The 24804-nt window shown below is 38.2% G+C and overlaps 1 protein-coding gene across 6 annotated transcripts in view; it reads right to left on the bottom strand.

Annotated features, from left to right (window-relative positions):
* Window positions 1–24804, bottom strand: part of VMP1 (vacuole membrane protein 1) — a 69354-nt gene that overhangs the window by 20820 nt on the left and 23730 nt on the right. For all 6 annotated transcript variants that reach the window (XM_030472990.1, XM_030472992.1, XM_030472993.1 and 3 more), the window contains 3 exons: window positions 20227–20394; window positions 15434–15565; window positions 1310–1390 (listed from right to left, as the gene is read on the bottom strand). In XM_030472990.1, the coding sequence (XP_030328850.1) occupies window positions 1310–1390; window positions 15434–15565; window positions 20227–20394 (381 nt within the window). The remainder of the gene's footprint in view (window positions 1–1309; window positions 1391–15433; window positions 15566–20226; window positions 20395–24804) is intronic.

Here is a 24804-nt window from a genome sequence, read left to right on the forward strand (position 1 = left end):
TGGAATTAATACCTCATCAGCTGAGCAGCTGGCTAATGGCTGTGGTTATTCCAGAAGAATGGGATCATAGGGGACCTACACTTCCCCCCATCACCATAATCACATTTCTGTGCATCACATCCCACATTTTGTCAGATAGAAGCATAAGGAACATATTCCTACCTGTTATCACTAAGCTTCCAGATTGAGATTTAAGCCTCAACTGGTTCAATATTTTTCTGCCTCTAAAGAACAGTATTATCCTACCCAAAACACTCAAATAGCATCAGTGGAGATGCTTGTATAAACTCTTACTTAAAGAGAAAAAAAAGCTACGGGTGGTTCATAGTTCATGCAAGTTATGACTTTGAAACTTGCTTCCTCGTTCTGCTCTCTAGTTCCTAATGACCCAAAGATACCTCCCGAGCAGACTCAGAGGAATTACTGTGGATAGATATCCTAATCAGGATTTATACAGGTAGTTTTCCACTCGTCAAGCTGCATATATCTTTGAATTTGTAGGTGTCAAGCACTATAAGCTACAGTACATGAACACCACAGTACATAAAGAAATTATAGTAATGTTCCAGCAGAATCTATAGGTAACAATACAGCTCTTGCTATATCTTGCCAGCTAATAATCTGTGCTAGGCAGGTCCCAACAGGATAACTGTCAGTGGGCATATGATCTGATCTGCCAAATACCCACTAACACAGTGAGCAGCATGTGCCCCTCTCAGAGAGCATTTGGCCTCAACATCAAATGCCGGGAGCATCCCTGATCTGAAACAGAAACATAGAAATGTCTCCAGTTTTAAGAATGTCTTAGTTCAGTCTCTTGTAAGTCTTCCTTACCATGACAAGCCATTGCATCTTTGGTGAACTGACCTGTTTCTATCAGGTTTCACCACACCATGTTGATATGTAGAATGAATTGTCTTATCTTTTGAAAAAAGGGATCCCTTGCTGCACCATTCTTTTCTGATGGATTAAAAAGGAAATAGAACTATTCCAAACTCATTATCTTCCAAGGAGAACTAGTGAACAGAGGACCAACAGTGAAGTTGAAGGAAGGGATAACAACTGTTTGCTCTGCTTTTATGCAGAATTCACTGTGTTTGGTACTAATCTAGGACTGGAGTTTCTCCATGCTATTGTACTTGCCAGTACCACAACCATCCCAGTTCTCTAAGCACCACAGAGAACACAGAAACAGCAAACAAGGCATGAGGATCCATATGGACTTGAATAAAACCAAGTCACAGTTCACAGCATTCATTTTGATCTGCAATTTCTGATTATAACCCCTCTGTTACTGAAATGAACTTACTGAAGCACAGGCCAAAATGCCAAAGAACCCAATCTTCTGCACCAGGTTCTGGACAGCCAGTTTAGCCCGGGAAGCAAAGTCCTGCAAACAAGAAAATAAGGTATTAATGAGGCAGACCTCAAAATGAACATACCTCAAAATCTCTGTGTTTTCAGTATCAATACTCAATGCTTTGAGATTTCTTAACTAGCAATTGGGAGAATTTTTTCAAACAGAAAGGCCAATTTGAAACTCTTGGCTTAGAGGGAAGAGAGGGAAATTCACAGTGCTCACTGTGACAACCTGAGCACCCACATGGATTGAGTTCTGTTTTCCAAAACTCTGCAAGTGGCACTAAGTTCACGCTAATATGGAAACAGGGTTTCTAGTATTTATTTTGCCATATCTTTGAAATGCCAGGCTGCTTATACCTTATTCCTTAAATAAGCAAAGGGAATGAATTCCTTCAATGCCATTTACAATATTAAAAAGGTACTTTCTCAAAACACAAAGACAGAATATAATAATTCTGTTATATCCTTAGATCTTTTCTCTGAAACACAGGATCTTAATCACAGTAGCTAATTTCAGGTACCCTCTAAAATAGACATGTAAAATTCATTAAATCCAGAGAGTTGAATCTAAAATACTTCAAAAGCAACAAAGTCAACAGAGCATGTAACACTGGAGCTATTCTTTATAAAGCCATGCTAAGAACATGCTGCTTGCTTTTATTTTGTGATCCTTACTTTCAGACATTCTCATGACAAATTTTAGTCTCAAAGTTTACCAAATACACAGTAAACATTTTAAAAAGCAAACCTAAAGATTCTCACAAGCAGCTTGAGTGAATTTATATGAGAATAAAATTCTTTTGAAGCAAAACTGTCCATAAAGTAAAAACCAGGGTCAGTATTATCTATCCAGGCTTGGCAACAGTAGTTATAGAAAGCTCAGTATCTTTGGTAATAACAAACTTTAAAAAAATAATTACTACTCTTTCAAAATCTACAAAAAGCAATAAAAAGCTTCTTTTCCAGTAGCAATAGTCATGGATTTACATTTTGTAGAAAACTATAAAATTTCACAAGGAAATGGCTTTAAACAATAATTAATGATATTGTAAATTCCACACTTCAATAGTGTGGAATTTAGAACATCATTAATTATTGATTAAAACTACAAGAAAATCCACAAAAATTTAATTTGTGCCATTTTAACTGTTACAATTCTGTTGAAACATTCAATACTACACACCAATGCAAGTGAATGACAATTGTTTGACAATGTCTTGCATATTTAAATTCTGAACTACAGACCTGACAATTTTCTATGCCAGATAAAAAACAAACAAATGAACAAAAATCTGTGCAGGCCATTTAGTCTCTTTTTCCATGCCTTTTTCAAGTAGTAAGTGTTCCCTATTACAGTGCTTTAAAGAGAGTTTAATTCTCAAATTAAAAAAAAAAAAAACCAAAACTTATTGAAATAATAATTCTATTTATTACACTTTATGTTTGAAAAACCAACAAATTAAAACAAATACTTCAACTTAAAGAAAAATGCCAAATAAATGAGATTTCCCACATCTTACAGTCTGACATTTTTAACCACAGGAGAATATAAAAACCCTTTAGAATATTCTGTAAGGGGTGAACTTGCTGATTTTCACCAAGAGTAGCACCCTGGGATTGTGAATGTCCTACTGCAAAATGGAATAGTTGAAATAATCAGTCTTTTTTTGAAAACTTATTCCTGCTATTTTTCTGTGCAACTTCTAGGATACATACAGTATGCAGGAGTGATTAAAACCTACTCCTAGTGAGGCTGATACCAAACACTTGAATTTAGGTTAGTAGAAACAGGTCTAGGACATGTCTACGTGACAAGTAAAGTAAAAGTTTTCATGTTTTTTCAATAAAAGAGTGCATTTTGACACAAACTGTGGTAAATAACAAAACATGATAATTTACCAGTGAACCAAGTCCAAAAGTCTTGCAACATTGAGGGCAGTTCCTTCTCAAACTAAAATTCTCTCATCATTATTTTTAAGTTAGTAAACAAAACTGAAACATGGTAATATATGATCACTAATATAGGTCAGCACTAATATACAGATTCAGTCCCACTGAGGATTTAGGATGAGAACTGAAAAAGATGCAAGACTCTTCTGCAGAGTGTGATCATACAGCTATCAACAAAGGAAATCAAATGCAGCACACTAAGGAGATAACAGGTATTCTAATTCCTTAACCAAATAGAAAAGTAGAAATACTGCTTCAGAATTTATCTACAAATTAATTTAAAATTAAAAACTGTGCTAAAGCCCAACACCAACATTGTCCTTTCTACATCAGATTTTGCTCTTTGAAAAGGTGAACTGAAAAAGTAGTGCCTTACATAGGAATTTCATAAGATGTCCCCCCCTGTAGTCTACAACAAAGCTGAATGTAACCATGATATTTTCAGTTCCTATTTTGTTCACCATTTCATAATGCTCATGCGGTTAGAACAATCTTTTCACTTTTATAAGCAAATAAAATTTTTTTCACAGCTCCATAAATCTCATTGTAAAGTATCTTTAAAATAAAACACTACAATGCAATTATTCAAATATGTCCAGGTTGTATTTCAATGGAAGTTGTTTCTATTCTAATTTTAACATATCTACCCATTATCTTAAGACTGCATTGCCAATACACTGTTGTATTAATTTTCACAAGCTGGAATTGGAAACAAACTCTCTAGCAAGTGACCAATAAACTACTGCTTGCAGCACAGTTGATTTAATAAAATATATTATATAATTACATATAGATCAACTGTGTTAACTTAGTGTAAGCACAGTGCACCATTTTTCATCAAAATTCTTAAAAACAAACAGCTTCCCTCACCCACATTTCTCGCTGCTGCAAAATTAAAGGTGCCTTAAAACTAATTTTCCCCCCTCCAGCTAAAAACACAATTTTTGTTACAAAAGCAATGATGAAAGTGTTGAAAAAAGCATTACAATTTTGTCTCTCAAAAAACCCACCTCAACCAACATTGGGGCAATTTTTCTCACCTTATTAATTCATAACTTTCTTTTTCTAAAGTTATTTCTCAGCTGTTTCTTCAAGTTTTTTTTTTTTAAATTCATTGTCTATTACCAACTACTTGTAGAAAGCACAGCTACAGCTCTAAACATTTCAGACAGGAACTTCTGATTTGTCTTTTTTAAGCTTTCTAAATCAGTCAAAAGAGAGAAATTAAGGATTTCCCCCCCCTATTTTCTATGATCTAATCTAATCATAGCTATGAATAATTTGCATAGTAAGATACATATCAGGGTTGCATCAAAACTACGTATTTGCACTCTCAACGTTCACTTTAATAAGAACAGTTCACAAATACTTGTTTGGTTGCTTCCTTAAATTTCATTTGTTAAGTCTTTGCAACATCTGCAATAATAAAAAACCAAACCCTTAAAAGTTTCATTTCTCAGAGAATACAACCATCAGTTTCACAACTTTTACCCATTTCACAATATAATTTTTCTGTTATAAAGCCTGCACAGGGAACAATCTTTTCTATTATTTTTTAAGCATCGGAAATAAAAGCAAAACAACTTTCATAACTTACTGCTTTAAAAGAAAAAATAAAAAAAGGAAATAGAAGTTCAGCTACTTACAGGCAAAACATTTTCCTCCAAAATTAAAGTACCTAGACTGGACTCGACTCTCAGCTAATGTGATTCATTCTCTATAACATTTCAGGATACTTTAGCTCACTATGTTCCTTTCAAAGATGATTTGTTTTTTTGGTTTGGAAATAGATTTCCTGTGACTGCTACAATACAAGCAAAGGAAGGTTAAATGATTAAACATTACTTCATTGGGTTAATCATCAGATCTCAAGAATTGGAATGGAAATAAGAGGCATAAAAGGGTCAGAGCTGAAATACTGATTCACAAGTCGCAGCTGGCGGCTCAAAGAAGTTTGCTTCATACCTGCCTTCAGTAAAATGGCACATTTTGTTGATACCAGCATTACTACATGTTGCAAAAGCAAAAATCCCTCCCAAAACTGCAAACCTAAAGGGATAGTAAAGAGAAATTACATGTTTTGGTGCCAAGCAAGATTTAACTCAATATTCCTCCTGTATTATAGCACAACATTGAGTATAACTTAACATGGACCATTTATCCCTATAAAAAATCCCCTCCTTCTTGAAAGAGTAAAGGGACAACTCTGTCTTAATTACAAGGCTTTGTCCCATCCCTCTGTTCTATTTTGTTTCCATTTATAATTTAATCTCTATTTCTTCTTTGTGTCTTCATCATAAAGTAAGTTGCACAAACTCCTCTATATTTGAGTTAAGAACATCTCACTAGATTTAGCTAACAAGCTAAAGGAAAAAAATAATTACAAAATCAATTTTTACTCTTTTCCCTCTGTAACACTGATTTATTATCAGAAAACAGAATGGTCACTATGAAGTCTCTTTTTTCTTAATCTCCAAGAACAGAGACTGTTGGTGGATCCACACCAAGATTATTAAAGAGCTCTGAATAATCGGCACTGGACTGGACTGGACTTCAACAGAAGATACTTTCTCAAAAGACTGCACAGATGGGCCTATAATACAGCAGCTTATTTTCTAACATGAAGTTGCAATTGATTTTTAGGAGCATCAAGAATGCTATGACTCCCTTGCACAAACCAACTTTTCCTTGTATGCAGCAGTGATGATAGTTGTCAATCTCTGAAAAACCTGATTCAGAGCTTGAATGATTTGAGGCCCAGAAAACCTTTCCTATCACAATTTTTTTCTCCTGTAAATACATCAAGCACTTTACAAATACTGGTATTTCTGGTACAGTGGTGGATATAGCACAAAGAGGAAGGCCACCAAAGAAGGGAAGGAACATATCAGACTAAATCACAAGTTCTTAGCATGTGCATTTTATACCAGTAAGAACAGAGTGCTGTAATGTAGGATACAAGTACTAATGCTCAAGCAGGATATTGATTACCTACCAGATGGTAGCCTTAAGTTCAAAATAAATTTGTGGTAGGCTTAGAAGGTCTTATAAAGGATTTGTTACTCTAATTAAAAAACAGGATCATGAATGAACATTAAAAATACAAAGACATAAACAGAAATCTGGAGTCAATGTGTTGCACCTTGATGGTTTTCTACAAACAAGGAGAACACTAAAGTTGCTGTAGCGGTAAGTGCTCAGCCTAATGCCAGCAAACTCTTAATGCCAGCAGACTCCTCTGCTGCGAATGTGTAACTTACATGTGAGGGAGAAGTGGACAATCCTTCAATATCTGAGTATAATTTATGCTATATTTTCTTACTAGAAACAATGTTTAATTATGCAAATAATAAAGAACTTTTTTTTTCCCCGAGATTGAAGATGATGTATGAAGCTACCATCTCAGATTATTAAAATTATAAATTCCTTAACATTTGAAAAGCTGCCTACAAAGACAGTGCTCTTTTTTATGTAAAAATCTGAGTTATGTTAAAAATGAGCTGCACAATATTTTGTTTCTTCAGCTTTCTATTACAACACAATGGAATCAAACACAACTTATGGGAGAATGACCATTTGTGGTTAGGCAATGAATTCTAGAATTTCAGAGGTCTGGGAAGAATTATTAACTCATTGAAATAACATATTAACTGCAGAAGAACAGTTTTAAAGAAGTCCGATAGCTACCTAAAGGCTGAGAGGTTACAATATATACCCATGCTAAGAAAGCAGTAGATCAGCAATATTTAATGATCAACACAGTAGCCTGGAGTTAAGATGAGGAGAACAGAGATCAAGATACAGTTGACAGTCGTTGCCCATCACTGCAAACACTTCATTACTCAGTGACCAAGGAAACCATTTCATACCTCTCCTGCAAGACATCAAAGGTAGCAGATCTCATGAGTAAGGTTCCAGTAAGTTGCAAGCAGGAATATTTTGATCATAGTTCATGGCAGTACTGATCTCCCACTCCACCAGCTGCAATGACTCTCAACATCTAAACTTGTATAGAAAAGGCTATGGATTTCTGTTCTAGCTTTCTCAAAAATATTTCCTCCTTACAGTAAATAAGGGGCAAACTAAAAGAGGCTATTTCCATCTCAATGCCTGGAGAGAAGAGGGGGTGAGAGATAAGGTGTAAACTTATCACTCCAAACTCTGGGTAAAAAAAAGGCCCTGTCGTGGAAACTGGGCTGTCAAAAGACAGAGTTAAAAAAGGTTTTCAAGGATTACTGAAAGGAGCTACGGGAAGGTGGCAGATCTAAGCAAGCACTGAAGTTTGATTAAAAAAAAGGTATTTACACACAACAGGCAAAGGACAGACATTCCAGATTAATAGGACCGGCTAAAATTCTGAGCTTGGAAAGGAAATAAATTTCACTTCACAAGAAGTCTGGGTTTTCTGAGACATTAAATTCTGGAAAAGGAATCGGGTAATGATACAGGAAAGTTACAACAGAAGAATACTTCCATGTTGAAAATGAAAACAGTTTTAGAAAGTACAATATTAAGACAAATGAACAGCACAAAATAGGGCCCTTGACTTCACAGGCTTTACCAAAGAGAGAAGAAAGCAGCACCTACAAAACCTCACTAAGACTATATCAGAGATCTGAGGTCTTAAAGCTTGTAAGATTTCAAACCATCATGCAGAATATTCGTAGGCAAGGATGAATATACAGTAGATACAATATACAAATCCCAGATCATCAAGAAATCAAATAATACAGGTTAATTCTTCTACTAGCCTTTCCTAGGACAAAAATGCTGTACACAGATTGTTGAGGGAAATGCACAGATTTATTTCCACAGCTGTTTGTGTTGAGGTTGGTTGCATGTTAAGGGGTGATGCTGCAATCCACAAAGATAATCAGAAAGATGCTCATCTTTGGGACTTTGTAAACTCAGACATACGAATAACTACGATTAGTTCTTGTATAAGAAAAATGGTAGTTTTTCCATAGAAAATGCAGTTAAACCTATTGTCTCCATAATCAGATTTTAAAACTGCTATAAGAACAAACAGACATAAGAAGCCATAGATAGAGTGGTGTTCAGAGCTGAATCCTTTGCAAGTCGTATGGGAGCAGAGCGTAATAGAGTGAAGTGTTCATTCTAACACGAAGCTCTGCTTTCCCTGGTCATTTAATTTTAACCTGTCTTGAAGCAAAAGTATGAAACTTTTGTAAGCGTGAGTTAATGGATCTGTGATATGGTAAACAAGACATCCCATTAACATGAGTAGGAAGGAAATCAACCACCTCCGGATTAAGCAGACTAAATCCAATACCATGGTGAAGTTTGGAAGTAATATATCAAAATGAACACATTATAGAGCTCAGCAAGTGAGTAGGCACTCTCAAACTTAACACCAGCATTTTCCACAACTAGAACTGAAGCTCTCAGACTTCTACATAAAAAGTCCTTTTGCTTCACACTAAGAATAAAGAAATTTTGTAAAGAATAAGACACAATTAAAGGAAACAGTCTGAAGGAAGAGGAAGGACCATGTCCTTTCAGTCTTATCAGATCTGTCCTATAGAGCAGTAGCCCTTTTAATGACACCCCCTGCCACCACTACTCCTCAATTCAGGTCTGTGCAGTAGCAAGAAGCAACATTCCCCTTTGACACTTTGCAATTTTACAGTGCACAAAAGAAAATTATTATTTCTTTGCTTGCTAAAGAACTACTTTCTATTCACATCTTGTAGGAGATCTAGCAGCTAGCAGATCCTGCAGTCTGTTTTGTGGAAGAGAGTTGTCAGTCTGCATGCCAGGTAAGCAGCAAGGCCATAAGGACAGTCCAACACTGGGAGAGATTACCCAGAGAGATTGTGCAGTCTCCAGTCTTGGAGGGCTTCAAGATCAGATTTGACAATGCCCTGAGGAACCAGAGCTGATCTGAAATCTGTGCAAAAAGTTGGACTAGAAACTGCTTCAGGTCCCTTTCAAGATGAATTTTTCAGTGATTCCATAACGAGATACTAGCAGGCACCTACTGAAAGAAGAATGAAGTAAATGAACATCCTATCACTCTGGGTCCGACACATCAGCCATTACCCTCTGCAGCTTTTGCTTCTGAAGTTGAAAGCATATGCTGGCATTGCTTCCACCAACATGCTTGCTGCCTAAAATACCACTACAGCTGCATAGGGAGTGCAAATCTGACAAATCAGAGCCAAAGTCACTAGCTCTGAAAAAAAAACGCTGTTCCTCCACAGAGAACTTATTTCTAAGTTAAAACCTATGCTCAGAAAACATAACTTCTAAAGTAAGTGAGCTACTTCTTACACAGTTGACAAGTCCTTTTGCACACACAAGTCTTCCTACTCAGCCTACCCAGCAGATGTACAATGCTAAGCATACCTCTTGCTTGTTGGAAGTAGCAGAGGTTCCCAGACAGCTTAGAGACGTGGTCTGCATACCAGACTCTTGTACAACACAGGTATTTAAACACTGTCTGGAGCAGGAGCAAAAATAGCCAAGCCATTTTCTTGATTATGTTACCATAATTAATGTCCATCAGTTATTGAAGGCTCTCCCTGAAAAGAATATTTTTGAAGCAGTTTATCTGACGCAAACTTTTAATCATTTATTGGTCTTGGAATACTGGGCAGTGAAATATCAAGTACCTGGGACCAAATTCTTCCCTCAGAAACTTGCGTTGCGCATTCCTGACACACACAGGACGGGGCATGCAAATCCAATGGCAGAGTTCAACTAACTGCTTCTCTGTGACGACAATGCAAACGCAGTGTGCAAGATTTCCAGCAAACTTGGTGGCATTCTTTCTGAAAAGGTTCATTTCTGCTGTAAAGCGAGAGACGCGTTACAGAAAAAAATTCCTCTGAGCTAATATCCTCATACTGAGGGAAAATATTGCAAAGTAATCCAGATTCCTTCAGTGGCTCTATAATTTCCAATTTATGCACTTACACACTAAACTAATTTTACACACTTTAATGTTAAAATGACAGAGGAGTTTTAGGGAACAGAAAGAACATTCAAAGAAGTTTAAAAAGTCATCTCTAGATTACCATTAGCAAAGGTAATGTAATGCTCATTGCTGTTTTTTCCTTATCTGTAAGCAGGTGTGCAAATGAATAGAACAATGCAGGCACAAGACTGCCCCATTCTCTTGCCAGTGTCCAAAGAAATACAGCAAGGAGGTGGCTTACACATTTGTTTCTCATAGCTCCTATTGTCTACCCTCTGCCTATATTAACTCTTTGCTACCTCTTTTCTCAGGAAATCCTCTATAACATGTTCCCTTATTTAAAGTTTTTATTGACTTGTCCCAAAGCTTACTTCAACTCCCTAATTCTGGAGAACAATTTAAAACTAAGCTGTTACTTAGTATATTTACTGGTTATTATATTGTCTGTGGAAAAAAGCAACCACATTTACTATTAGTCCACTCTCAGTTTTCCATCTCACTCTCTAGCATTCATGGGAAGTTTCTAAAGTGAAGCTTCAAGATTTGATTAGTTTTGAATTTCCATTTAATTATGGGCCGTGGTAAAAGAGGTAAGATACCCCCCCTACATATATTAACAAATGCAGGCAGGAAAGCTTCAGGAGCACAGTGTGTGGAAACAAGCCTCCTGCTGGCCACCCATGAGGCAGCCTAGACCCAAACACCAACAATCTCTTGTACAGCACGATTATTAAAGAGAGGAAGCTGATGAAGAAAAGGGGTGACTGGAAAACTGAACAAGAGAAATTATGAACAGGATTTAATGCTGGGTTTAGACAAGTTATTTCTGGGAAAGCAAAAAAAAAAAAGAAGTCGAGGTTTTCCAGTTACTGTACATGACTCTACCACTTCCATTTTTATGATAACTGCGTTATAAAAACCTGCTTGTGGTCTGCTTTAACTTCTTTTTTCTCATACCAAATACCCTTTAAATATTTTGATTAAACAAGCCAGCAGCAGAGAATCCTTTTCAAGCCAGAACTTATCAGATACTAGTTGTTAATTTAATCATGGGAGAGATCCATCTTTAATTTGGCCATTTTCTTTTACACTGCTAATTAAGTAGGTTTTTGCTTATTAGTTGAACCTAATCATTCCATTTGGATTAAGTCACAGTGTCATGTCAGAACACAGTGCTGGGTTCTCCAAGGAACCACGGCTGGGTGTGGTAACGTACTTTGTTCTGCTTCTGCAAAGAGAACCCCCACATGAAGATGTGGAAAAGCAATCCAGCTCAAGACACCGGACCTTTCAAAAGTGCTGGAAAGATGGGTTTAACATGTGCCCAACTGTCACTATCATCAAAGTTCATCAGTTTAACTCCTTGCAGACAAGAAGCCGACTCTCTGAGCAGGAAGTTATTTGGTGGAACTCCTGACGCAATGCAAACTGAAGCAGTTGCAGCTTAGTTTAATACAAACCCTCTTGAGTCCACGTTGACAAATTCTTTAACAAGCCCTGTGGTTACAGGGAAGCTGGTTTCAGTCTGAGTCACTCCTGTTCAAACAGTTTACTGGAAATGGAGGGGAGGGGGAATTTTCAGAGAAGTCATGTGATGGCCAGACAAACCACAACCAGTAAAGGTTCAGTGGAGTCAAAAACAGGTCCCAGCAACAACTGACGTTCAGTGTGCAGATGGCACTCAGTCATTTACAAACGAGTCCTGCTGCATCTCAGCCTTTCTATGGATTTAACCCTTTTCCAAGTTTGTGTTCTTTCAGATCAGTACAGTTTGGAAAGTAAACAAACAGCACTGGCTGATAGTATCATAGGCAACTAGAAAATATTTTTACATCGAAATTTGGCTGCAGCAACGCTGCACAGAAGCAAAGCCTGATGTGTAAATCATTAGTTCTTAAAAATATGCCACTTAATGAATCCAAACACTTACAGTCATTAAGGATTAGATATACAGCAGATATTAGTACTTTCTCCTCTTAGCAAGGAGTACCATGATGCAGCAAGGGCCCACATATTAACTATTATCACTAAGCACCTTGAGGGAAGCTGGCATTAAAAGCTTTGTTTTCACCAGAAACCTCTGTTGGTTTTAAGTGTTTCAGCATGACAGAGAAAAGATGAGAATACTTAACAATCAGCAACTATTAAACTGGCATCAGAGAATCCCTGCACACGTGCATGTAGGCATGAAACTGTACCAAAGTATGCTTGCACTGTATTATTACCAATGTGCTGCCCCAGCACTAAGTAGTAGATTCACTTCCCCTAATTGAGAGGTTGGTTTGAACGGCTGCACTGGACGTACTCCCCATGGCTAAAAGGGGAGCTCTGATAAAACACTCCTTTGCTCTGCAATTCAACTGAAAGAGAGTTAACAGCAACTGAGATACCATTTCAAACATTTGTACTTTTTAAATACTGCCTCAAGTATTAACAAACCAGACCGAGTTGCTCTGCTTCTATAGCATGCTGGGCTCTGCATTGTGTGGAGCTCTGAGAAAAAAGAGCCCTGCTTGTAAACCACACTCCTTCTTGAGGGTAAAGTTGCTCGATCTTAACAAGAGCAGCCACAAGGCAAGAGAAGCTCTGATGCTCCCTTTATGTAAACCAGGACTAACTCACTGGTGTGCTCACCCAGGAACAAACAGAAAGCAGAAGTGACTGTTCCTTTAAAATGAGGGGCTTTTTCTGAAGTATGCTAATGGAAAGTCCAAGACAGGCTTACACATCATCTGCAACCTAATGAGTTTTCTCAAAGCCTAGCTCAAAGACACAGGTCATTTAGATCTGAGATTTATGACAGAAAATCCATCAAGAGACTCTTTAAATAGCATTTTATTCTCTGTAACTCGGAATGAGGCACTGAACCTTTATGCTGTTTAATCCTTCTAGGTTCCTTTTTGTGGTGGTGTTTTAAAGTGCCAAGCTAGCAAGCACATTCCCCCTCACAGATCCTTCAGGCTGGATATTATATTCATGGTCTATTCTCACCATGGAAGATCCTCATCTGTTTCTCAAAATTACCATTGTTTTTGAGAAATAGCAGCTACAAGCTTTCTAAACAAAACACACGCAGGCAAAAACGTCAAGCCATTTGGCTTTGCCTTGTAGGCATATAGCAGCTCAGCAGAAGTAGAGGGGGAAGCTATTCTTCCAAATCTAACACCCATTTTCATGCCTTTCAAAACGGCAGGATGAAGTGAGACCTTTATCCCGAAAGAAGGCTCCTGTCACTTGACGTCAAACATTTGTAGTAGCCTCCATGGCATAAGACGCTTGTCACATCCCCCATGCTTTCTTAAGCATCAAGCTTCAACTTGGGAGAGTAGGAGAAGCTGATGTAGGTAATAAAAATTGTTATTGAGCTATTTAAAAATAGGCATCGTAACTGCTCACGAATAGCAATTACAGAACAAAGTGATAAGATATGCTGAAGATTGGAATTTACTAAAGGTCATAGGAAAAGGCAGGCCTGTCTCCCACAGCCATCTAGCAAAAACATGCTTGAAGCCAAAAGCAAAAAGGAAGTCATATTAGCAAATGGAAAAACCCGTACTGTCAGTTTTATGAGCACAATACAATTTAATCGGATTGTCAAAGCCTCATGTTAAAAGAGTTTTATAGAAACCAAACCACAAGTGGAGTTTAAAAAGATGATTTTTTTTTTCCTGGCCATCCATCCACAGAACAACATGCTTCAATCCAAATCCAACTGCCAAGAAAATAAAATCAAAAGTACTGGTAAATAACACCATCATTTTTCTCAATTACACAACACCATTCGCTTATGAAGGGCACTCAACACAGCTCGCTATATTTTGGCCTGTCCTGACAAAATGCTCTCTAGCAAAAATTTTCTTCCCAAGAATCTTACTGTGCATTCTGGAAACCACCTCTGGCTGCTCCCACAACTGTACACGCATATAATTTGCTGGGAGAGTTTCAGTAAACACAGATAGCATTTCAGCTCTCGAGTCATGTATTTGACTGGTTTCGTTGTTGGATTTTTTTTTTACCACGACTTAATTTTTATACAGTTAGGGATTACTTTGCAAAGCAAAGACTGATGATAGAGTAAAGAAAGCATATTTCCACCCCCACACACTGTATCTGTAAAGAAATAGAAGAATTCACTATTTACAATAGCAGAAAAAAACCTTTGCAACTTTCTAGTAGGGGGGAGGCTCTCAGGAAACACAGGGTTTACTGTTAGAATTACTAGATTGCACTCTGTATTTCTAGACAAACTACTTTCTTTCATGAAAAAAGCTTCATCCATTCTTTGAAGAGGAGGAAAAAAGTAGAAGTATATATTTGCATCAAGAAAATACTTTGGCAGAACAGTTTAAAGACAGCAGTGCATGGTAAATAGCATCTGCTGGTTTTTTAACAGCAGTCTCATGACCCATTTCAACTCAGTGGCAGACAAAACAGGGTGAGAAGGAAAAATAGCGAAGAGAAATTCAGTGACAAGTAGTTGGAGGAAAAAATGTGATATTTCTTCTAAAATCAAAAACTTGTGAACAGGATGTGAACTCCTGACCTGAATGAAAAATTATCTACAATAATATCTGACTGATGTACAGCATCAGTTGCAAACTATGTTGTAACACAAGCAGTTTTCAGTCCATCAAGAAAATAAATGACACGAGCAACAAACAGGGATTCAGAGCAGTTTGGGTGCATTTTCACATCAGGAAAAATACGTTTCCTGAGGCTGATGAATGGGTCATGCACTAGTCCTGAGGATGTTAGTGGCAAAGCAGGCAAATGTCGTCTGAAGGGGATGAGCCGAAACTGAAAGTCATCTCCTGGCCCAGAGAGGCTTTAAATGCAGGCATAACAACCATGATTATGGAATAGCATATCCTTTACCACTGGTGTCTTAGCCTACTTCCTCCCTACCTTTACTGTGCTTGTTCTTGGAAGTCTAATTAAATGCAATATTTGTAGCAAATACTTTGGCTGCACTATTGTATCTGCTTCAACAAGCTGCATTCTTGTCCTCCCATCACCAGAGGTATCTCTACCCCATGGAGGATCTTTTTCCATCCCTGGGAAGTCCCTTGTGAACTCACAACAACTGATTTTTGGCCCATTCCCACTTCATCGGAATGGTTATTTACTCCATCTAGTTGTTCCATGTTTTATTAATTGTCTGTTGTTTTGCACTGTTCTTACTTGTGCAGTCTCTGCATGTTCCAGCATCTCCTCAAATTCCTGGTACTCTTCATCATCAGGTTCAGCACCAGAGAGTCGGGCCGCCCTCGCCATAAAATATGGAGGCAGCTCTCCAATGGCTGTGCCAGCACCCTGGGAAAAGAATAATTCTGATTTATTTTTGTGTTCATTCTTAAATAGGAAACATGTGACAGGCACAGTCCCGTGGACATTTCAAATTATTAGAACTGATGAGACCAGCTCATCAGTTTGCTTTTATCCACCAGGTCAGACTTCTCATGATTTCAAACATAATGCTTTGAAATCCTTTGAAACCCCACCTTTCTCCTTTCCCTGTTTAGCAAAATGCAGCTTCTCTCAGCACAGACTATTGTTCTGCAAGTCAGTGGCTCCTGAGCCATGATCTGCAAGGTCAAGAGGACGTGATCTGTCCCTCCCTGGGGCCCTGCAGAGTGGCACTTTGCCCAGCTCTGGCAGAGCTCTGATGGAGAGGCTGCAGCTTCTCACTGTGCTGCAGCCGGAGAGCTGGGGGCCTCACTGTCCCACACGATCCCTGACTCAGCACAGTGCTGCCATCTCACCCCACCACATGATGCCAGACACATTTGCTGGCATGCGACAGCCCTTGCTTCTGAAGCAGCCTTCAAAATAATCTGGCAACTCCTCCCCCATGCCGTCATGTAGTTTACTTGTTCAGTCATGAGACGTGGTGCAAGCGTTTATTAGAAACCAGGCTTGAGTTTTACTACAGCTATGGGCAAGGAAAATAAGGTTAAGCAAAGCATGGTCTTGAGTTTTTTTTCTCTCCTTTAGATGGAATAAAGGAAGCCAAAAGAACCCGAGATGAAAGCATGGTTGCTTTCTCGCCACAGGAAAATTATATTTGTTTTCTCAGGACATCAAATGACTCACTTCAATCTTGTGGGTAAATACAACTTTAGCTTAACCAAAGAAAAAGAAAAGAGAAAAGAGAGACAGCTAAGATTGAACATATGGATAAACAGAGGCTGATGAAACAGGAACTTGGACTAAACTCAGAATGGTTTAAATATAGGACAGGTAACAGCACAATAGTTGGGCACCACACTGGAAAAGTGTTAAAACTTTGCTAAATGCAGATGGCTTTTCTCTCTTAGGATCAGTAGTAACAAACGGTTTTCTATTCCTTTGAAGCAGCGTGAAAGCTTTTCAATTTCCTTTGTTCTGGCTCTATATGCAGCTGCAAGCAAGGGAGAATTCCAGCTGCTGTGGATATTCCAAATCAACAGGTTGTGGTTTTAAATACCGCCACTCTCTGCAGTTACCCCACTGTTAAATTCTTGGTTTAAGCATACAAAGTGCACAGCCTCACATGTTTATGCCCTTGTTTTCCATAGAAGAAAAATTTAAACGAGTGCAACAAGCTGCACTTCATTAATCTGCCTCTTTCTGGCACAAGGGAAGATAAGCCTGAAAACAGTAGCAACAACGTTTCAGAAAAATTAACTTGAGGTTATGTTCTCAGGGTGATGCAAGAACAAAAAGTCACATTGCTTCTCCAGGCTCTGCCAATTTGCTTTGGCTTCATTTTGTTAACCGAGGAAGAGGTTTGCATGTGTGTACTGGACATGAACTTTCTTTAAATTGGGTAAGTCACATGCTCATTATTACAAAACATTTCAGAAGTGCAACAAAAATCATATGATTTCATGTCTGCTGGAGATAGGTTCCTTAAGTGCACTGAAAAAAAGGGCAGCAATTAAGGGATTCAAACCAGTAACTATTTAACGGCTTTTTGTAACATTAGCTGTCCATTTTCACCATTTAACTTCACATGCCAGTTTTACATGGAGATTCTTTGGACTAACAACATATTGGAAAGGCAAATGCTAATCAAAATACTTTTAAACAAATACATTTAGAGAAGGAAACTTGGAAATTACTCCATTAGAAAGAGTCTTTTAAACAGATTTTATCCTGGTCAGGACATAGGCCGCCTGTTCTGCTAATCCTGAGCAATTAAACATTTTTATTCTTTCCCCTTATCTCTTGTAAAAACCGAAAAAAGCTACAACACGTTAAAAATGTAGGGCACTATTGAATTTCCTGTCCCTGTGGGATGGAAGGCTGTGAAAACTGGCATACACCTAGCAGATTGTTTTAAAGAGTCCTTCTGCAGGCCAGGACTGGTGGAGGCAACTTTTATAGTGATTGAAAAAAGCATCGTTTTCATTTCACCTAATAATTCCTTAGATAGTGATATTTAATCCTCGTAACACTCATTATCAGCAAAAAAGGCTATCACTGACATGCAGGGGACTAGTAATAATTTTAATCTCTGGAAAAAAACTGTACCTGGTGTAAACTGGCTGAAAAAGCTGCTGAAGTTTTTGTGATGTGAATCAAATCCCTTGTGCAGATAAATCCCTGCACTCGAATCTTGCAGGACACTTAGTCTGGGTAGCTTTATAGTCAGAGGTCTGCAAAGCCCCCACTGGGACCGAACTGCTTTTAACATTTCACATGAACACATATTGCTACCACCCTCCTGTCTCCCTCCAAATAATCAAGGAGATTGGCCAGATTTCACTTTGGAGCCTTTCAACATAATTTCACTTCACAAGTTTAAAGAAAACAGGCTGTTGGTGGTGTTATACCTATTCTTCACGGGCTCCATGTGTTGCATTAGGAGCACATCTGTATGCATCCAGTAATTCCTTTTCTTTTGCTTTTATCCAGTATTTATCATAACTTCAGATTTTACATCTAAATAGAGGTTGCTGGTTCCATCAAAAAAAAAAAAAAAGGATTTGAGCTCATTTAATCATACCCAGATAAGGAATTAAACCTCATATTCCTGATTTCAGTTTAAATTATTGTTTTTTTAAACTAATGCTTTGATTTGCAGAAAATTGGCCTTTTTACTTTCTGGAAGTCCTGTTAAGTGGACATTTGGTTTTAAGAGTGACAGAATAAAAAGTTTCTTCAACAGCTTCCATAAAAAGTGAACTGGAATTAGGACAAAAGAAACATACTGGAAGAAGCAGCAGCAATTGCCAACTTGGGTTACAGGAAATTAGCAAGCAATGTTTATGTACTCATGCAACATTCCAAGAAAGCATAACATTACACTAGACACCACTGGTAGACAGAGGATGCTCCCAAGGGAAAATCTAGTGGAGACAGAGTTCAGTGAAAAGGTAGCTGACAATGAATTTGAAGGTGAGAAGAAAGGGAGCGGGGGGGAGGGAGAGAGTGGGATACAAATGTTCTGGCTCAGTCCCATTCCCTTGTCCTTTTCCTAGCCTGAACCCAGAAACGCAGCTCAAATGGGAGACTGAAGGTACTGTTTGTTCTCCCTCATGACTGCTTAGACGGATAGATGCTTTCAACGCTTGCAACTCTATTAACTCATTTCTAAACTACTTAGTTCTCATCATAGTTCAGCTATTTTACTGAAGATTAAGCAATGGATGTTTACCCAGAGCTACATTTTTATTTTGCAACCCTAGAAACGTAATTGTAAATGCCATTTTTATTACTCTAGTCTCCATTAAACAAACTTAAGCAGAGGAGGATGAGGAAGAAAATAAAAAGAAATCTTGTATTTATGGTCTTACAAGTACTTGTATGTTTAGCTACTTATCAAGCATTCAGGCAATTCTGTCCTCTCCTTAGAAAGAGTGAAATTTAAGATGTACTTTGCTTCTTGAGAGGGCTGTAAGTCCACTTACTCAGTTACTATTTTGACTTTGGTACTCTTATACAGCAGTCTGTAATGTGTACAACCTAACTGGAATTTTTCTAAGTGACACAGATGCTGATAATTTTAAAAGTCATAGTGCCCAAAGTTACCTTAATGTATCTTTCCATACCATTAGAAGGAATACAAGGGCAGACATCACATATCATATGTTTTCAGAATTTCCTCTCTCTAAATTTGAATTGGACAACTAAGAATAATTAAATCATCAGCTAGAACAGGAAGTCGAGTAAAATAAAGTTAATTTGGCATGTAGTTCACAACAGATGCATCTGTGTAAACTGCAATTCAAAATAATCTACATGTCATGAAAAAAACATCTTAGCTGACCAAAATCCTTCCAAAAAACCAAACTTCTATAAAAAGCTACAGAGGAGAAAAAAAAAAGGACAACAGAAAGGAAGTTCCAATGGCAGCATTTCCTCAGACCCTGATTCACTGAAAAGCTAACCTGCTTTTCCTGTTTTAAGTGAAAAGTTTGCCATGAGGGAAACAGGCACAGAAACGGAAATAAAATACATAAAAATGTGCACAAGACCCTCATTTAAGCCAATCTATTGATGCAACTCAGAAGAACATTTCAGCTGTGATATTAGGGGCTGAGTTGTGAGTAACTGCAACTTCACTCAGGTTACAGGCTCCAAATTTCTGAAATTATTTCTTGCTTAACTGCATGCAGTGTAAGACCTGACAGCTGCAAGATCATTTGGGATGCAGATACCCTTTCTGAAACTTACCTTCCACATCAACAGCTTTGAAACACATGAGCCTTTTCTGCTAGCATTTAGAGAAGTAATAGCACTGCAGTTGATAAAAGACAGCTCAATAATATCCTATTACTTCTCTTTAAAGGCATTAAAATTATGCAGGGCTAGAAGGTTGATGAGGAAAGCATCTATTCACACTGCAAATACACATGTTGCTGCTGGCAGTGCAAACCATCATTATTTTGCTAATTCAGTAATTTGTGTTTTTGTTGGACACAAATTATTGGACACAGAAATTAAGTGCGTGAGTTAAAATTGCTCAAGTTTTATAAACCAAACCTTACCCACATGCAGGCCTCCAGCCTGACTTTTGAGATGATAGCCCATAAAGAAATGGATCCTTCAGTTGTCTCCTCATCAGGGCAGATAATCTGATCCGGGTAAGGAGGCTCAGGAAAATTAACTGAGTTACATTCATACGCAGCAAGAGTAACTGATGCTATGTGTGGACCCTGAAAAAACACAAGTCATTTCAAATACATTTTAGGTCAGTTATAAGAAAAGTTAAAATTAAAACCCCACCTTAGTCTCTGATGCACAGAGCCTAAGCTAAAACTTAGTGTTTCTCACTTTGGCCATTAATAATGCTACCCATGTAAAATGTTGGGGTTTTTGGGTTACGGAGCCTTTCAGCTTTTGCCATGCCATTGTATAGTAGCATGAGGTTATCAAGGAGAAATAAGAATCCTTACTTCTTAAAATCAGAAAATTTTCAAAACTTTAAAATGTTCTCCTTAAGGTATTTATGAGCTACAGCTTTATTACAGCAGGTGTTTTCCCTATGGTTGCTTTTAGAGGATGGAGGCATTTAAATTCTATGTTACATTTTTCTTTAACGACTGGTCCTTTATGACACCTTACAGTGAACTTCTTAACTTTTGGATCATTCTCCAAAAAGCAGTTGCTCATTTTGTACCAGTTTTTCTGCATATACACAAGAACAACCTTTCTGCTATTTGCTAAAAATGGATGGAAACAGAATTCAAAACTTAAACATTATTTAAATGCCATATAATTGAATTACTTCTTGTCTCCATCTTACAGTAAAATATTATTTCGGAGAGACCTCCAGATAAAACTAGCATACAAATCTATTCAAGAATTGAATTGCTACATATTTAAAAAAACTGAAAGAATTGCCATTTTAATACAATAGAAGTGAGAAGCAACTCTAATAGTCTATGGCCTGAACACTAGACTTGTAGCTAAAAAAGAAATCCCTTCGCAAAAGGTCAGGGAAGCATTGTCTGGGGAAGAAGGAGAAAAAAAACCCCAGAAGAATACTGAATTGAACTAAGTCTTTTCATAAAGTTGGAGATTTAAATAAATCTTAAAGTTTTCTTTATGTGCAGATCAAATTACACAAAGCTAAACTTCTGCTATTAATTATTTCATGGGTTTTAACATCATGTTGGGAAATGTACTGTCAGCTATTTTCTTCTACGTTTTTTCCCTTAAGTGAGTCATATTTATTAGACCAATAAGGGACCCACCCAAATCAAAGCTAAATTTCTTACAGAACAGTAAGTGTGATAAACCTCAGCACTGCCATTCCGCTGCACAAGGCTTCCAAAGCTCGCTTTGAAATGCGGGAGCTAGAGATGTATGCAGAGGACCCTGCAGGATTCATTTGCACATTAAAGGGTGAAATTCCACAGCAGGCCTCACACAAAAGGTGAAGCTCCATTGCTTTTTCTAGACTTGCTAGGAAGAAGATTTCAGTTGGGTTCACTCATGTCAACATTTCAGGTCCCACTGGAGAGATCAGAGCACTGGACTTATGCAATTACACTGACACTGTGACTTTCTAGGGGCAGTAAAATAAGAATGTTGGGGGAAAAAAAAAAACCAACCCAGTCGTATTTTTCTGGATGACAGTTGTGACTACTGTTGTCACATGTAAACAGTTCAAAACAAAACCATTCTTCTGGCATGCAGTCAGTACAAGACAAGCTGCTCTGATACCAAGCAAATTCTTTTATTTATTTCTTGTTACTTTACGGGAGACTAATTCAAAGTGCTTTAGCATACTTTGGGTTACATGAATACATAGATAGACACAGCCTGCTGAGATGACGAGGCATAGTCTCTCTTGGAGAAGGTTCATTGAAGTAAAACTGAAAAAGAGGGGATGCAGAAGTTGATATACAAGAGTGATTTTGATATGGAATGGAGAATAAAGAATGGATGAATGAACCAATGACTAATAAGATATAGTATTGGCATTTCTATAGGCCTCAGTGGCAATTAACTCCTTTTTGGTGCTTGTAGCAAGATCATTCCTGTCCCCAGCAGCTTCATATCTAAACAAAAAACACATCTCTATTTTACTCAATGAGGACAGACGCAAAGGGAGTAGAAACTTTCCTAAAATTGTAAAGTACATTTTAGCAAACCTGGGAACCTCTTTCTCCACCGTACTCTGAAATTTAGGGAACTTAATCCCATGCCCTGCTTGCCCCTCCCCAGTCTGACAGCTACCTTGGGACAAAACAGGTCTCAAGCCATCTTCCTTAAATGAATGGTTTTCACCGGTAGAAATTTGCAATAAATTGCTCTTGAATAGCAAATTAGCATGGAGGAAATCCCCACTGTACTTGAGTTGTGCATGACTATTTCCTATGTTCCCTTGAGAGTAAGGGTAAGGTTGTTGCCAAGGCAGTAAGATATGGTGTGTGAATTAAGACGTATAGTTTTCAGTTCCACAAAATTCGGAAGACATACTCCAGTACCGTATAGCTACAAACAGCTGCAATGGGAGACTTAGTTTCAGTTTTACAATAGTAAGAGGTAAATTTAATCATGACTATAGCGAGGCCTCCACCCCCTTGCAAGGTTTCAGTGATGGCATTACCAGCATTTCTTCTCAAACTGCACACAGGGTGGACAAAGACATGATACAACCGCATGACAGAAAGCAGTGACAAAATGCCTAACTGGAGACTGCTTGCTCCATGAGCATCTCAGAATCATAGAATGATAGAATCAAATAGGTTGAAAAAGACCTTTAAGATCATTGAGTTCAACCTTTACCCCAGCACTGCCAAGGCCACCACTAAACCATGTTACTAAGGGCCTTATCTACACAGTTTTTGAACGCTTCCAGGGACGGTGACTCCAGCACTGCCCTGGGCTGCCTGTTCCAATGCCTGAGCACCCTTTGAGGAAGGAATTGTTCCTAATATCCAATCTAAACCTCCCCTGGCACAGCAGTTTCCCCTCAATAGAGTTGCCATCCTTGAGATGGCTTAATGGTCTCCAAACATTGCCTCTTGTTAAGAGAGGTCTCCCAGTCCCAACAAATGCCCGCAAAAGGAAAGATTTTATAAGTAGCCAATAGAAAAAACGGCATTTCACAAAGCAGCTGTAAACAGCCAATGAGCCACCTGAAGAGTACGCCAACTGGACATAATTCCTCCACTGCAATGTAAACAATTCTATAATGGAAAAAAGTTGGAGTTATGGAACCCACAGAAGCCACATTTTAACTGGAATAAGAAATAAAGCATAAATGGTTCATTTAGAGTGATGAAGTGGGGAGTACTGGAACTTGGAGCGAGCCAAAGGAAAGCAGCAGAATCCTGTGTCCTCCTCTGGCAGTGGAGCCCGGCTGTCCTGCTAGTCAAATGGACAACATCTCACAGCTTGGCAGGCTGCATGCAACATCTCTGACATCTGCTTTTGTTCTAGCTCAGCTCTGAAAGCTTACACAGAGCAATATACTTTCACAAAGCCGTGGTTACCAAGCACCTCAAAACAATGGTTGGCTAAACAGGACTATAGTTGCAATGGGGGTGGGGGAGCAGGAAGAGTGGGAGGGTCACTGCATGTTTCATAATGGAGGTGCCATTTTGCTTTATATTTAGCAATAGTGGTGGTTTAACTCTGAATGGAACAGGGAACCAACTTCAAATGGGTTTTAGGTGCCACCTTTGGAAAATCACAGTCAATTTACACTCAGGTGTTTTCTCTGTATTCCTTCTTGTGCCAGAAGGATTAATTCTCGTACAATTTTTTAATCCTCTTCACAAATAATACCTCCTTCAACCTCTCCTCCTCCTTCCCTGCATGAGGCCACAGTAAATACTCCAAGTGTTCTGCCTCTCTGCAATAGCTCAGTTTATTTCAACACCTTAAGAAAACCTCAATGATATCCCCTCTCTGACTCTAACTACAGTTTTACCTTTGAAAAGGGCATTTGCAAAACAACTTCAAACCCTGTCGTACCAGACAACAAATAATAAACGCGGACGATTTAGTAGACATGCTGCTTGCCAAACCAGGAAGAGTTGCTGAAATTCAAGGCATGTAAGATCCTGAACACCAACTGTCTTTCCCTCACCCTCTTCCAATGATTTTCTTTTTTTTTTTCCCCTTTCTCTTTTAGATTGCAAGAGGCACTAATAAGGGCGAACAGAGAAGAAATTGAGAAACATTCTGCTGACTCGAGTGAGAAACATTTGCTTGCCACTACTGACGACCAGAAGGAGCCTGTGGTTAGGCTGGAATGCGATTTGTTAGAAATAGCTGTACAATTTACAAATCAGACAAGACAAGATCTGGTCACCAAGATCAACTCAACACAAATCCATTTTTAGCAATAGTAGTTCAGGGGAGTTTGGAAATCCCTATCTAGACAACCCTAATGTCTCACAGAAGGTACCTTCGAACTCTTGAACTCACAGGCCTTCAGAGAAGTTTTAGTTCAATGGTTGAAGGCACCCAGGTTAGAATAGACACTGCTAATCCATAGAAATAAATTAGTTTAAATCCTGTATTATGAGATTTTTAGAAAGTACAATCTTTTAATCTATAAATTACACTTGGAAATTCATCAGTGCAAGTAGAAAGAGATGGCAGGC

The sequence above is a fragment of the Strigops habroptila genome, assembly GCF_004027225.2.
Source record: "Strigops habroptila isolate Jane chromosome 13 unlocalized genomic scaffold, bStrHab1.2.pri S16, whole genome shotgun sequence".
In the NCBI taxonomy this organism is placed as follows: domain Eukaryota; kingdom Metazoa; phylum Chordata; class Aves; order Psittaciformes; family Psittacidae; genus Strigops; species Strigops habroptila.